Raw genomic sequence first — 14,825 nt, 5'->3', positions numbered from 1 at the left:
TGACAACTCAAACTGTATTCAGGGTTACTCTCACTTTGCTTTTTCAGTGAAGTAGTGAACAAGCTGCCCAAAGAGTATGCAGAAGATAAGGGTCTTAAAGAGTCGAGGTAGCTCTCTGGAGGAGCGGAGGGCCCACTTTGGGCCAGAGAGGGCCCATATCAGCACTGAAGAGTCTACCTACTGCCTTCCAAGGGATTCTTTACCTCCCCACGGGCACACACTTCTGCATTCTATTTCTGTTTCTACATAGTTACAGCTTCCACAGGTCTTGCTCATAACCCACCACAGACCCTCCAGAGTTGCTATCACGATTTCCATTTTACAGATGAGAAATCAAAGCTGAAAGAGGCAGAGTGATTATAGTTAGTAAGAGTAAAGATCAAGATTCGGATCCAAAGCTCATGCTCTTTGGATAGGGCCTCAGGGGCTATCTAGTCAACTTCTTTAATTTTATGTAAATGTTGAAAATTTAATTTAATTTTACAAATGAGAAACCAGTCCCTAGAGGTAAAATGACTTGCCCAGGGACACATAGGTTCTACATAGCAGACCTAGGTCTAGAACATATGTCCTGAGAGTCCCAGCCTGCTGTTGGCCAAGAGGCAGGCACAGCTCCTCTAACTCTGTTGATTCCATCGCTCCAGCTTTGGTGCTTGACAGCGCCAGCTTGGTGTGCTATTAACTGCTAATAAGAAGCTTTAATTTAAATGTACCATTGAAAAAGGTTTGCCATTTTCATCAGCGCACACCACAGACCTAGTCTGCTAATGTGCTGATGGTGCTTGGACACTGGCTGGTTGGTAAACAACCCAAGTCCCTGAAGGCACAGACAGGGCAAGTGAGGACATATCAGTAACTTATTTCCTAGCCTGATGGGTTTTCATTTTCTCCCATATACGGAATTATTAGGTGAATTTATTTGGAACAAGGCCAGTTGTTTCAAGCGAGGAAAATTGTGCCACTCCCAGAATCCTTCGCCTCAAAAAAATCTAGAGATACTGAGGGAGTCTGGGAGTGCAGAAATGGCCCAACCATGATGGCTGTCGGGATGACCACATTTACAACCAGCGGGATGTGAGAGGCAGGTTGAATTCATCCTGCCAGTTCATGATACTGTGTTTTTACTTTGAGCATATTTATTTTGTGTTTCAACCAAAGCATAGTCTTTTCCTAATTTTTTTCCAACAAATACACACACACACATATAAAAAAAACCAAACCCGTTGTCGTCTAGTCGATTCTGACTCATAGCAACCCTATAGGACAGAGTAGAACTGCCCCAGAGGGTTTCTAAGGAGTGGCTGGTGGATTCGAACTGCCGGCCTTTTGGTTAGCAGCTAAGCTCTTAACCACTGAGCCAGGGAGCCCTGGTGGTGCCAGTGATTAAGAGTTGGGCTGCTAACCAAAAGGTTGGCAGTTCAAATCTACTAGCCGCTTCTCGGAAACCCTATGAGGAAGTTCTACTCTGTCCTGTAGGGTTGCAATGAGTCAGAATCGACTCTACAGCAACGGGTTTGGTGTATGTATATATATATATATACACACACACATACATACACACACGCTAATTTAAATGTGCCATGGAAAAAAGTTTGCCATCTTCATAAGTGGAATGTTAGAACTTCAGGGGCCAATACTCCCCACCCTACTCCCTGTCCCTCACCAATTGTCTCTTTCATTTTACTTTATCAGACGCTGGGAAAAGAGGATTCTCATAGGAGAGAATTACTTTTCTGCACATTTGTCTAGAATGGACTTACACAATTAGGTGAAGGCTTCCTGTGCCTATGATATAAAAATGATTTCGTATTGGACATTGTGTCTCATTCTAAAATTTTAAAATCACAGATTCTCCCATCTCTGTACGGGCAGGGGAGGTTTGTGGTGTCTCGTGCCACGGAAGTGACAGGGTACAGTGGGAACCTTCTGTGGTCTTGATGGCGGTGGGAGGGTTGGGCTTGGCGCTTCTCACTGGGCCTTAGTTTCTACATCTGTTTTTTTTTTTTTTTTAAAGGGTGAGGGTTATTACGAGATTTCAAAAAACAAAAAATTGTTTTGGCTGCAAAACCTTTTTGTAAACAAAAGTTTCTGAAGCCCAAATGTGTAAAAAGGTTGGAGGCTGAGGTGCAAATGAATTCTGACAGCTCCGCTGCTTCTTTCTGCCTGGCTCACCATACCCCCTCCGGCCCCCAGGCCCTGCTCAGACCCTCCACCCAGACTGGTTTCAAAGGCCCCTTCAAGCCTGGTAATTTTCAGAAAGAGTCTTTATTTTCTCCTCAAAATATTTAAAAGGAAGGAAAACTCACCTTTTTTAGTTCTCCAATAGTTTCTTAAAAAACAAATGAAGACAGACTGCTTTCTATATATTGACTAAATGAGGTCAATAGAGATGTTTTAAAAATTGTAAGTTTTATGTGGTTATTACAGACAATTTGCTAAATACTGACAAAGTAGAAAGAAGGGGGGGAAGATCATATATTATCCAAAGATGGACACTGTTAATTTTTTAAAATGTACATGTGATTTAAGTATAACAAACATACAGCAATGGGCACGTCGTTGGTGTGCAGCTCCTGAATTTTAATAAAGCGAATATACGCGTGCAGTCAACACTCACATCAAGAACGCTTAAGATTTTTTTAAATACTTTTTTTTACAATTGTGGTTAATACATAGGTGACAAATCATATGCCATTTCAGCGATCTTCACGTGTGCAGTTCAAAAACCAAACCAAACTCAAACCCGTTGCCATCAAGTCAATTCCAACTCATAGCGACCCTATAGGACAGAGTAGAACTGCCTCATAGGGTTTCCAAGGAGCGGCTGGTGGATTCGAACTGCCAGCTTTTTGGTTAGCAGCTGAGCTCTTAACCACTGCGCCACCAGGGCTCCATGTACAGTTCGGTGACGTTAAATATGTTGATCTCGTTCAACCATCACCATTAACAGAAGTAGCTGAAGTAACCATTAACTAGCTTTTTCATCACCCTTAACAGAGGCTCCGCGTCCCCCACCAAGAATGCTTAACATGTTAATGAATTGCCTCCAAGACGACTTCCTCCACAGTTTTTGTTTGTTTTTATATAGCTGTGATTATCCTGTATCAAGAACTCTGAATCCTGTCTTTTAAATTTAACATTCTAACAGAAGCCTCTCCCCTGCCCCGCATTACAGATTCTTTGTGAACCTCACTTTCACGAGCTGCAGGCTGCCCTATTAGGCAGATGTACCCAAGCTCATTTAACCAACTTCCCACTATTGAGTATTTATTTGGATTGTTGTTTTGCTTTTGTAAAAAACACTGTAATGAACACCTTTGTGCATGAAGCTATTTCCATAGTTCTGTTATTTCCTGTGGGTATATTCCCAGCAGTGGAATTCCTGGGTCAGAGGGTCTCTGCATATTTTGAAATCCATAGAGTGTAATGACTGTCTCCTTGGCCCTCTCTGGGGGAGAAGAATTCCGCTCAAGGACCCAGCATAGCTCCAGTAAGCCCTCCTGCTGGGTCTTTCCGTGTAGTAGCCACACAGTGAAGTCCTAAGTAACATTCTGCAGATTGTTTATTTCATTTGGATACCAGGCTAAGAGCCAATGACAGATTCAGAGCCAACTATCAATTATTTATCATAACAAGGACAGGAATAGCCTGCCGATATAAAAAGAAACCCAACGAAAATCCCCAAACCTTGTTTTTGACATTGGTTTCCCCTCCTTTCCCACAGCCTTTCCCGGAGTAGCTGACATTTGGTAGAATGGAGGGTGACCACCTTGTTCCCACCTTCGGGTTAATAGGCAAAAAGCCGGCCTCCAATGGGAAGGAATAGGAGGGGAGGGATGAGGCTTGGGGCCCTGGCTGCCCCAGCACAGCTGAAGGGCCCCTTCAGGAAGGAGACCTGACTGTACCTTTGGAGATCAATATCATCATCTCATCTTTGTCTGGGCTGGCAAGTGACTTTACACAGTTACAGAGCCCTGGCTTTGGGCTGTGAAAGAGGCAGTGATCAGAGAGATGTCTATCTCCTTCCTGTTTAACACTGACTTTCCTGTCAGATGAGTCATTGTGCCCAAAGGGTGCCCACGGCGCAGTCTGTGAGAACTCACCCACATGGTGGTAGTGGGCCCAGAGATGCAGGGGGAATTGGGGAGGATGGAGATACTGGAAACTAGAGGAGGAGGGCTTTCTCTGCGGCCCTTTCTCTGCCGTTAAGTTGTTATGTAACACTGAGTCGCTTCCGACTCAAGCGACCCTGCGGACAGCAAAACGAAATCCTGCCTGGTCCTGGGCCAACGCCATGCTATCAAATGGTGGTCGCAAATGATCTGCCTGCTGCCGGCCTTAATTTGGCTGAGGCCCGTGTTCCTTCCTCACGGAAATATTACTCTCTCTTTTTGAGTTAAGCGATTTGGGGCTTGTGTTAGTTTTCTAAGGCAGCTGTAACAGAGTACCACAAACCGGGTAAACGGGGTGGCTTAGATCGACAGAATCTCTTCTCTCATGGAGGCCGAGAAGTCCTCAAGTCAGGTGTGGCGGGCCTGCTGTCTCCGAAGGCTCTTTCAGCTTCTGGCAGCCCCAGGCGTTTTCTTGACTCTTGACAGCATAACTCCAATCTCTGCCACCATCTTCACGTAGTCACGGCTCTGTGTGTGTGTCTCCGTGTGTGCGTTTCTCTCCTCTTATTGTAAGGATATTAGTCATGGTGGATTAGGACCCATCCTACTCCTTAGGACTTCATCTTAACTAATTACATCTGCAAAGACCCAGTTTCCAAATAGGGGTACAGTCACAGGTGAGGGAAGGGGCCTAGGGCTTCAGTGTATCTGTTGGGAGAACACAGTTTAACCCATGACAGGGCTGGTGATGTGTACCTAATGGGCAGCCTCTGGAACAGGATAAATTATCAGGGCTATAAAAGGACACTCGTGGCTACGTGTGCCTTTATTTCCCCCGTTTGTAAATCTGGCCAAATCGGGGTGTTTTTTGTCGTCGTGGTTTATTGTCTTACTTTAAGTGAAAGTTTACATTTCAAGTTAGTCTCGCCTACAAAAATTTATACACACATTGTTTTGTGACCCTGATTGCCCGTGTCCATTCAACCAGCTCCTGACCTTCCCATCTCACCTCCGGACAGGAGCTGCCCGTTTAGTCTCATGGATCTACTTGAGCTAAGAAGCGCACTCTTCACGAGTATCATTTTATGTCCCACAGTCCAGTTTAATCTTTGTCTGAAGAGTTGGCCTCGGGAATGGTTTTAGTGCTGGGTTGACAGAGAGTCCTCTTTCGGGATGTTTCTGAAACCCACCAACTCTTCAGAGTATTGAGACGTCCCTAGTGACAACACACAGCTGACCAAGTGAATAGCCAGCACTCCTCTGAGCTGAAACCTGGGAGCACCAGCCTACAGGGCAGCCCAGCCGTTGGTGTTTTTCACCGTGTGGGTTCATCACAGGGAAAATTAAACATCTGTGTGGTTTGTTTTTGTGTGTTTGTGTGAAGGTTCAGGAAGATGTGGAAGCTACGAGCTCTGAAAGAAGGCAAGACGAGCATGCATCCGCCGTATACTTTGGGTCAGTTGATTCCCGAGAGACCCACCCCCCCCCCAGTCCTTGTCCCTCTCATCTCTCCACCGCTGTCCCCCAGCAGCCTTGGGTCTGACAACACCTTGGGCCACAGCCGACCAGATGCCAGGGACCCACGGAGCCCTTATGACATCAGCAATAGAGACTATTTCTTCCCCAGATAAGCCGGCTGGGGTGACGCCAGGAAAGTTGGAGTGTCAGACGTGCGGAACTGTGTGGGTGATGGAACAGAAGCTGGCTTAGCAAAAGGTGCTTCTTGCAGCCATTGCAGCTCATCTCAGTTTATGAGGCCTCCCACTTCACCCTTCCAGAAGGTTCTACACTGGGTGAAAATACATTTGCTGCGTCTGTTGTAAGGAAGAGGTGGTTGAGTTTTCATACCACCCTTCTCCAAATGCCTTGCCTACAGGAGTTGGAGTGAACTTAGGCCCACCTGAAGAGAGAGGTGTCAAGACTCTGTGGGACTACCCAGTGGGCAGAGCCAGGGCTGCTGGATAGGTGACCCCGTGGGCTTGGTGTGGAGAAGCTACCAGCTGCCCTATTACATCTTGTCCACAAGCTCTTCTCTTCCCTCAGACAGGTGGGGTGGACTTCTAGCCAAAGACTCCCCCAGTCATCTGTAGCTCCCGGTCCACCACATGGTTTTCTTATCTTCTAGTTCAAACTCTTGAAACCCAAGTGTTTTGGCAATTCAGTTTTTCTGGGTCTGAGGACAGCTTTCACTTCCACCACTGAGGCTGAGGGAAAGCTCTCCGGACTCCTGCCTTTCTTCCTCACATCTGAAAAACAGCTGGAGGGGAGGGAAAATATCTCAGGGCCTGATGGTTTTAAAGAACCCATGAGCTTTGGTTCTTCATTAGCATTTCACAAGATGTGAACGATACTCCTAGGCATTTGCCGAATACAGAAGCAGCTGTACTGGCTTGATTTTCCTCTCTGGATCCCAGGACTTCAGGAGAGAAGCTGAGAGGATGAAGGAAATGGGGGACCCAGTCTCTGTGCTCACCTATAGTAGCAGAGCCGAGGGGGACAGCAGCCTCTGAAAACCAATGTCCCCCTCCTTCCCCCTGCCACGACCCACCGCCCCCTGACAAGGAGAGTTGGCCTCAGGGAGGGCTTCTGCCCTTGGTGAGGTCAAAACTGTTTCACCCCAGCTTTATTTTGTTTCAACTGAACCAGAGTAACTAGGGAAGATAATATTTATGTGAAATAGGGATGTGAAAAGAAACAAAAAGAACTCGGCAAGAAGATGTTTTAATTTGGTTTAAAAAAAAAACGACCATAAATGCTGATAATTTTATCTCGAGAGGATGTACATTCCAGTATTAGCTGAGGGTCAGTATATAAATAACTTGGTGAAAAGCACAATGACTTTGTTTAGTGTGAAACTGAGTCAGGTGACAAAGGAGGAGGAGAAACCATATTTTCCCCATTAGACAAGGGATTCTGGTTGCATTCTGTATTCTTTTTGTTTCCAAAAAGTGAAAAAATAGGCTCCCTCTTCTCTAATTTTAGGCGAAAAGCAGGTGGCTGTGGAGCAAACGGTGTCAGGCTCCCGGTAGCTGGGACGCAAACCTCCCACCATTACTGGGAAGGGTCAGTAGAAAATCCCCAGCTCTGAAAGCCACAAGCCCTCTCTTACCAGAGGTTACCAGTTTACCAGTTGCTATCGAATTGATTCTGACTCCTGGCGACCCGCTATGTGTCACAGTAGAGCTGTGCTCCATAGAGTTTTCAATAGCTGATTTTTTGGAAGTACACCACCAGGCCTTTCTTCCTAGGCACCTCCGGGTGGACCCAAACCGCCAACCTTTTGGTTAGCAGCCAAGCGTATTAATGTTTGCACCACCTAGCGACTCCGTTACCAAAAGTAGGTTCATTAAAAAAAAAATCCCTTAACTTGGTGCCTTCCTCTTTTTCTTACTTTCCTGGAATTAGATTCACTTCGGCTAGTGTGGAAGCACCAAGCAGATGCTTAGCAGGGATGTTGTGACTCACCGCTTCAGTTCACTTTCCTCGCTGGGCTCTGAGAATTCAGCGATGTCAGTGGTTACCCAGACAGGTGCCCTCAAGTCGCAGGGGGTATCCCAAAGTGGAGCTAGGGTTGAAATCAGTCATGTAACCACGACCAGAAATTTACCAGACCACAACATTTTTCTAGTCATTTATCCTTTTAGAAAAACAATCACCACCTCTAGACAGGTAGCAAAAGACAGAAACAACGGTGTTGTTTTTTCCTTTTTTTTTTTTTTTTTACTGTTGACCAGGTTTAAACTGTTACTATCTTGGGTAAGTAGTAATTTCTAGCTGGCTTTGTCTGTAACTTTTAGATCCTTTAAGGAGCCCTGGTGGCACAGTGGTGAAGCGCTCAGCTGCTAATGGAAAGGTCTGCGGTTCGAACCCCCTAGCTGTTCCGCAGGAGAAAGATGTGGCAGCTTGCTTCTGTAAAGATGACAGCTTTGGCAACCCTATGGGGCCGTTCTACTCTGTCGCTATGAGTCAGAATCAACTCGACGGCAAAGAACGGGTTGCTCCTTTAGACAACTAATCTTAAATTTACAAAAGTTAGGCTGAAAACAACTTTATATATTAAAAAAAAATTTTCTTAATATGTAAAGTTTCTGACACTTGAGAACAGCAAAAAATGCTGTTAAAGGGAAATATCTGGAATGAGAATCTGCATGTGAAGGGCGATTCTGTGCCCACAGTTCTTTCTTTACAAGGTTTTACCCACATGTAATATTAGCAGAGCCAGTCTCAGCTAGCAGAAGATGTGAAATCCAGATAGCTCGGCAGCTTTGATCTCCAAATTGTTATTGCTTTCATTATTATTGTAACGGAACAGCTTTTTTTTTTTTTTTTTTTTTGTATTGAAGAGGGTTTTTTCCCTTTATTTTTTTATAAGCTAGCGTACATGAAGGAAAAGTGTTTGTCTTCTCTGGGCTGTTGGCCTTGCTCAGTGTCCACAGCTATGTCCCCAAGCTTTCTCTGTCCTTGAATTTGTGTTGGCTATATGTTTTAATCCACAGGTCATCCCTACCTGTGTTTCCACAGCATGGGTGCCGCCTCTTATCCTTGGCAGTGATGTTACTCACTGACATCTGTAGCAGTCTGCCACTTAGCCAAATGTGAAATGTCAGGATAGAGATAGCTTGTATTAAGCATGACAACTTAACTTGCTGGGTGGGAAAAGCTAAAAGCGATCGTTAAAGTTAAAAGTGGCTCAAGGTCTAAATTGAGGTGATCGTTAATTCTTGTAGCATTAACAAAAAATATTTTTAAAATATCTCAAGGAGGTAGCACTGGATGTGACTACAAAGCCTTTGGTGGCCCTGAGAGCTTGGCTGTGATGGGACCTTGACCTTGAGGTTTTCTTACTGGTCTCTGGCTCATATGCGTCCTTCCTGTTTTCCTGCTGTCCCGTGGGAAAGGACACTCATCACCATGGCGAGGGGTGGACTCTGCACTCTGGCTGCTGGAACCGTGTTGGGAGCCCACCTGGTGGTGAACAATGCACAGCGGGGCAGATTGAGAATGGTCACTGTGTGTGGGTTTCCTGAAGAATGTTCTGGAATGTCTTGCCCAGCCACTTTGTGGTGCTGAGCTTCATGATCTCATCGAGGGCCCTGCCGAAGGCTGAGCCAGTCAGGGAGGATTCCAACGCCCAGCTCCAAGGTGCAGTTGATGAGATATTTATCCTAATTTGGAGACACAGAGACAGACAACCTGTTCTCCCCTGGAGCATGAGCACTGCGCCCAGCTTTCCCACGCAGCCATCAACGGTGGGGCGCTTGCTGGAAGGGGCCGGCCAGGTGGCCCAGGTTCTGTGCCAGATGCTCCTGAGCGTCCCCTAAAGGTCCTTCCATCACCGTATCCTCGGAGTGGCCAGGCGCCAGGGAGTTTCCATGGCAACCTTAATGATCATTAGGGAACATTGTCAGTTTTAGGAACATATGTGCCAACTAAGATCTACTTTAGAAGAAAAGGATTGGAACAGCATGTAGCAAGGCTGTTAATTAATATAGAGACCTTATTTGGATGGAGATCGCACATCTGTTAAATAGAATACCTCAACTATACGTTGCCTTTTTTTCCTTGAGAGAAGGAAGTAATAGTTGTAAGTTGTGTGTGTGTGTTTACCTAATTACCTGAACGCAAATGCTGATGTCTGTGTATGGGGCAAAGGGTCAGTACAATATGTTTTTCAATGTTTTCTCTTTTTACCGGCTGTTTTGCATTTAAAGTGAAACTGTAAATGTTTGAAATAAATAACTTCTAAAAATGTGCTTGAGATGTAATTATGCTTTGGGTACCTGGGTCATTTAAAGGAAATATTTGAATCACTGATTACTGAGGGGAAACGGATGAGGAAGGATGACTAATTAGGACCATTTGGGGGTGAGCCTCTCTTTCATGCAGGATTAAAGTACCTCTGGGAAAAAATCAGGTAAGTTCAAGAAATGAGCAGCAGAGAAGCTCAAGAGATAGGTAGCAATTTCTTAAAAAGCTTTGATTATAAAAGTATTTCCCAAAATGAGTCCTGAGATTTCTGGAAAACGGGTAGGTACTTCCCCCAGATGATGAATACGTGGGGAGGGAAAACAAAGGGCCATTATTCGTCAGAACCATTGCCGTGGAGTCACTAATGACTCTTAGTGACCCTATAGGACAGAACAGAACTTCCCTACAGGGTTTCCTAGGCTGTAATCTTTATGGGAGCAGACTGCTACATCTTTCTCCCACAGAGTGGCTGCTGGGTTCAAACCACTGCCCTTTCGGTGAGCAGCCAAATGCTTAACCACTGTGCCACCGAGGCTTCTCATTCATTACTCATTAGAAGACTGTTGATTGGACGGGGTGGCCTTAACCGTGTCCCAAAGGCAGCCCAGCACCCTGGATTATCAGATAGGCTGAATCAGCCTTCTGTTGAAAAAGGTCCCAGGTAGGAAAAACTGGGACCGGGACCAGAACCAGCCTACAGCTTCCAGACATGAGAAGCCCATCATGTGGATCCTTTGTGGATGAGTCGATGTATAAAACTGTTGAGGACTGGGGAGGAGAAGACTGCAAGCAAGCCTGGAAATTGTGTAACTCAGACACAACTTGACAGTGTGAAGCCCTGCCTCGGGCCCCTGTACCTACAGAGCCCACCATCTCCTTCAGGACACCACATCCTCCTTCTGGGAGGATGGTCCTGGTCTTGCAGAAAGCAATGCAGGAAACAGATGTCCCCCATGGCGGCTAGGCCGTGGGGGCCGTGGAAGAGGTACAGGAGCGGGCATAAGCAGCTGGGGAATGGAAGGAGATGCTTCCCCTCTCTCCACAGTGTCACTGTGAGGATGACATGGGTAGGGTGCTCTTTTCAGAAGAATTCAGGGGAGCAGATGGTGACTCTTGCAGACGATGGCAAGGAACACTCACTTATTGGAACAGCCTTTTCAGAAAGCATTTTCCTTATTTACTACGGCACAAGGAGACCAACCCTTTCTCCATATCTGGAAGAAGAGAGGGTCAGGCAGCAAACAGTGTTTACCATCCTGCGGTAGCAGAAGCGTGCTGTTGGAAGGCCTTTGAAGTCTTCAGCTGCAGCATTGCTGTGTGCAAAGGCTAGGGTCGGGGCTCAGGGCAAATCCTCAGGCAGAGTGGCAGGTCCAGGGCTCGCTGGATGGCCTGTTGCTTCAACAATCCTGGGTGACAACAGTGAGCCCGCCATCATTCCGCAAACACTGACCAGTGTCTCGTTTCTTTACGGAAGTCCCTGTCGTCTGATGGATGTCTTCAGATGTATGTCACTTAAAAAAAAAAAAATCAGTCATGTTCTATTGCTTACCAAAACAATTTTAGGCAGCAGGCAACCCCAAACGTGAATAATATTACATTATTCAGTAAAATCGTAAAAAATTTATACCACAGGCGTATGTCATATCCAGTCAATGGTGTTCTTTCTTCTAAGATAACTGGAAATTGCTTAATAAAGCTGCCCAGTATTCTCAAAGAAAATAGCTCACTGCATAGTGTTGTTAGGTGCCATTGAGTCAACTCCGACTTATAGCGACCGTGTATACAACAGAACGAAACACGGCCTGGTTCTGTGCCATCCTCACAATTGTTATGCTTGAGCCCATTGTTGCAGCCACTGTGTCAGTCCACCTCACTGAGGGTCTTCCTCTTTTTCTCTGACCCTCTACTTCACCAAGCATGATGTCCTTCACCAGGGACTGGTTCCTCTTGATAAATGTCCAAAGTATTTACGACAAAGTCTCGCCATCCTTGCTTCTAAGGAGCATTCTGGCCACACTTCTTCGAAGACAGACTTGTTCCTTCTTCTGGCAGTCCACGGTATATTCAATATTCTTCGCCAACACCATAATTCAAAGGTATCAATTTTTCGTCAGTTTCCTTTTGATATTTCCTTATGATTTTTTAAAGGATGAAATTTATCAGGAGGAGAATTGTATTTTGTTTCAGTTCTTACATTTATGTGCTACACGGTAAGGTTTTAAAATGATGGACCGTGTAAGAGGGACATCCTAGAATATGTGCCCAGCAGATGAAGGGCAAGTGAGAAAGGAGGAAGGCCATGGGTGTTGTTGGTAGACTCATGGTGCTGCCCAGTCTTGCACCATCTTCACGACCGTTGGTCTATTTGAGTCCACAGCACCCTGCACACACCCGCTCACGTAATGCCCACCTAGCCTGCAGAGCATAAACATACATCGGGGTGCATTGACATTACTGCAATCAGCTTGCCAAAATCTCCATTCCTGGCTTCCCCCTTAGGGATTCCAGTTCAGTAGTTCTGATGTGGAGCCCAGGAAGCTAAATAAGCTCCCAGGTGGTTCTGATGAAGGTGGTGATGTGTCCTTAGGGTGACTGTGAACTGGGACAGTTTCTAGGATGAGGTGGGTGCTGGGGGGTGCTCAGACCTCAGTACTTAGTGTACTTCAGTAGATCATGTCCATGGATGGGTGTATTATGAGGAGAGGCCAAGGCCTTCAACCTCAGGCCCTCTGAATCACAACAGCTGGGTGTCTGTCCCCATGAATGCAAGTTCCATGGGTTAGTCTGCTCTGCAGCCAGGTTCGAGTCCACCCAGAGGTGTCTGGAAGAAAGGCCTGGGGATCTACTTCTGAAAAATTAGCCATTAAAAACCCTATGGAGCACAGTTCTACTCTGACACAAATGGAGCCACCGTGAGTTGGAACTGACTTGATGGCAACTGGTTTCCTGGTGTGCTAGGGACCAGAGGGCTGGAGGAGTCTACAGCAATGTGTTACTTTACTGTGGAGTTACTGAGTAGTCATTAGGAAACAAAATCTGTGGACAGCAAAGAGGTATACTGGCTACCTAGAAGGCCGTGGTCTTTTTTTCGTAGGGATGATCTATTCACTTTGGCTAATGAGAATGGCTACCGTTGACTGGCCCTCCACCACGTACTTTACGAACAGCGTATTCTTTCTCATCCTAGTGATGCTGCAAGGTAAGTGTTTTCACCTGTTTACAGACGAGGCCACGGAGGCTCATATTGGTGAAGTTAGTGGGCTAAGACGCTAAGCTAGTTAAGAGGCTGAGCTAGACTCTCAACTCAGGTCTGTGCCCTCTGCCCTCTCAGTGTGGCTCAGGGCCCTGGGCAGCTGGCTACCACCTCACTGGCCTCTCTTTCCAACCCCTTTCCCTGGCTAGGTGCCCTCACCCTGTGCTAGGTGGGGGCCTGGCCTGCTCACCCCCAAGAAGGGATGGATTCAGATTCCTCATTTTGTTTCTCACAACTATCATTGTGAGTAGGGGTTGGGGCTGCAAGCCGAGCCATGGGGAGTCTGGGCCTACAAAGAAAGGCGAGTCCCAGGGGCTCCCAGGGGGGCCCTGAGTCAGCCAGACTCCAGTGCTGCTCATGTAATTCCAGCTGTCATTGAGTTGATTCAGAGTAGAACTGTGCTCCATAGGGTTTTCAATGGCTGATTTTTGGGAAGCAGATGGCCAGGCCTTCCTAGTTCTACTCTGACATGGGGTCTCCATGAGTTGGAAATGAAGCTAACGCAACTAGTAAGTGGTAGCATGCAAATGTTGCTCATGTACTAGGCGGCCACAAAAGAGATGGGCGGCAACTTGCTCCTTAAACTTAGTGATCCTTGATCAGGGGCCAAATCAAACCACTTCCTTTCTGTCTGTATCTCCCCATACCTCTGTACTATGTGTGAATGATTTGGTTTTCTCTGCTACTTCCTCGGCGTAAACTTTAATGAGCTTCCTCAAAATCTTCAAATTGTGCTTTATTTATGGTGTGGAAACCTGATTACTTCCACTCCTTCTGAAAGGATGAATGGTCACCAGCCTTGGGTGATGGTTCTCTCTGGCTGGTGAGATTCATTCAAGGAATGTTTACTGAACCACTGTGCTGGCTGAGGGCTTGAGAGGGACCTTGTACCCCAAGGAATCCCTTCCTCAGGGAGCTGGCAGCCCATCGAGAGAGCCGCATAATAACAAGCAAATGCTGTTGAGTAATGAGGGTAGGTCAGGGGGCTCTGGGAGCAATGACTTATGTGGTCTTTGGCATCAGGGAAGGAAGGGATAGAAACACAGAAGCTGAGGGAAGACCAGGAGGAGTGTTCCAGGTGAAGAGAGCCTCCAGGGCTCCTCCAGCAGAGGATCGAGGGGAGGAGAGGCCTATCATGGCTGCTAGTGGGGGGCATGGCAAGGGCGAGGCGGGAGGGGGGCCTGCCTTGAACTTGCACTATATTCAGCAATTCTGCAATATTCTAAGAGCATTAGGAAGTCACTGAAGACCGCGTTTGCTCTTTCTTTTTTTTCTTTTATGCATAGTTGAAAGTTTTTTCATGAGCATGCATATTTTTATAATTAGAAAACTTTTCATTAAAAAGATTGTAATCCTTCTATTTTGGAACGGTTCAACCACTTTGTACTGCCTATAAACACTGCTTATTAAAAAGTACACGAAGAAGTACAAAATTGGCTGAGGCAGTAATTGTTGAAGCTAGGTGATGGGTAAAAGAGAAAAAAAGCATTGCCGTGGAGTCAATTCCGACTCATAGTGACCCTACAGGACAGAGTAGAACTGCCCCCAAGGCTTCCTAGGCTGTAATCTTTTTAAATTGTGCTTTAGGTGAAAGTTTACAGCTCAAGAGAATTTCTCATACAAAAATTTATACACATATTATTTTGTGACGTTGGTCGCAATCCCCACAATGTGACAGCACACTCCCCTTTTCCACCCCGAGTTCCGTGTGT

At 46.2% G+C, this 14,825-nt stretch overlaps 1 protein-coding gene across 3 annotated transcripts in view; it reads left to right on the top strand.

Moving 5' to 3' along the window:
- The window catches only part of IL6R (interleukin 6 receptor), a 61,336-nt gene extending 51,471 nt beyond the window's left edge, over positions 1 to 9,865 (top strand). The window contains exons 10-11 of one of the 3 annotated variants that reach the window (XM_023742573.1): positions 5,497 to 5,567; positions 5,740 to 9,865. In XM_023742573.1, coding sequence (XP_023598341.1) covers positions 5,497 to 5,567; positions 5,740 to 5,822 — 154 coding nt within the window. In that variant the 3' untranslated portion in view covers positions 5,823 to 9,865. Of the gene's footprint in view, positions 1 to 5,496 lie in introns of all 3 variants that reach the window. The other 2 variants (XM_023742574.1, XM_023742572.1) reach the window with 2 other exon arrangements.
- Positions 9,866 to 14,825: the final 4,960 nt, after the last annotated feature.

This window comes from Trichechus manatus, unplaced genomic scaffold, assembly GCF_000243295.1.
Source record: "Trichechus manatus latirostris isolate Lorelei unplaced genomic scaffold, TriManLat1.0 scaffold00213, whole genome shotgun sequence".
In the NCBI taxonomy this organism is placed as follows: Eukaryota; Metazoa; Chordata; class Mammalia; order Sirenia; family Trichechidae; genus Trichechus; species Trichechus manatus.
The sequence above is the reverse complement of the archived record's forward strand: the minus strand, read 5'-3'. Positions and strand labels throughout refer to the sequence as shown.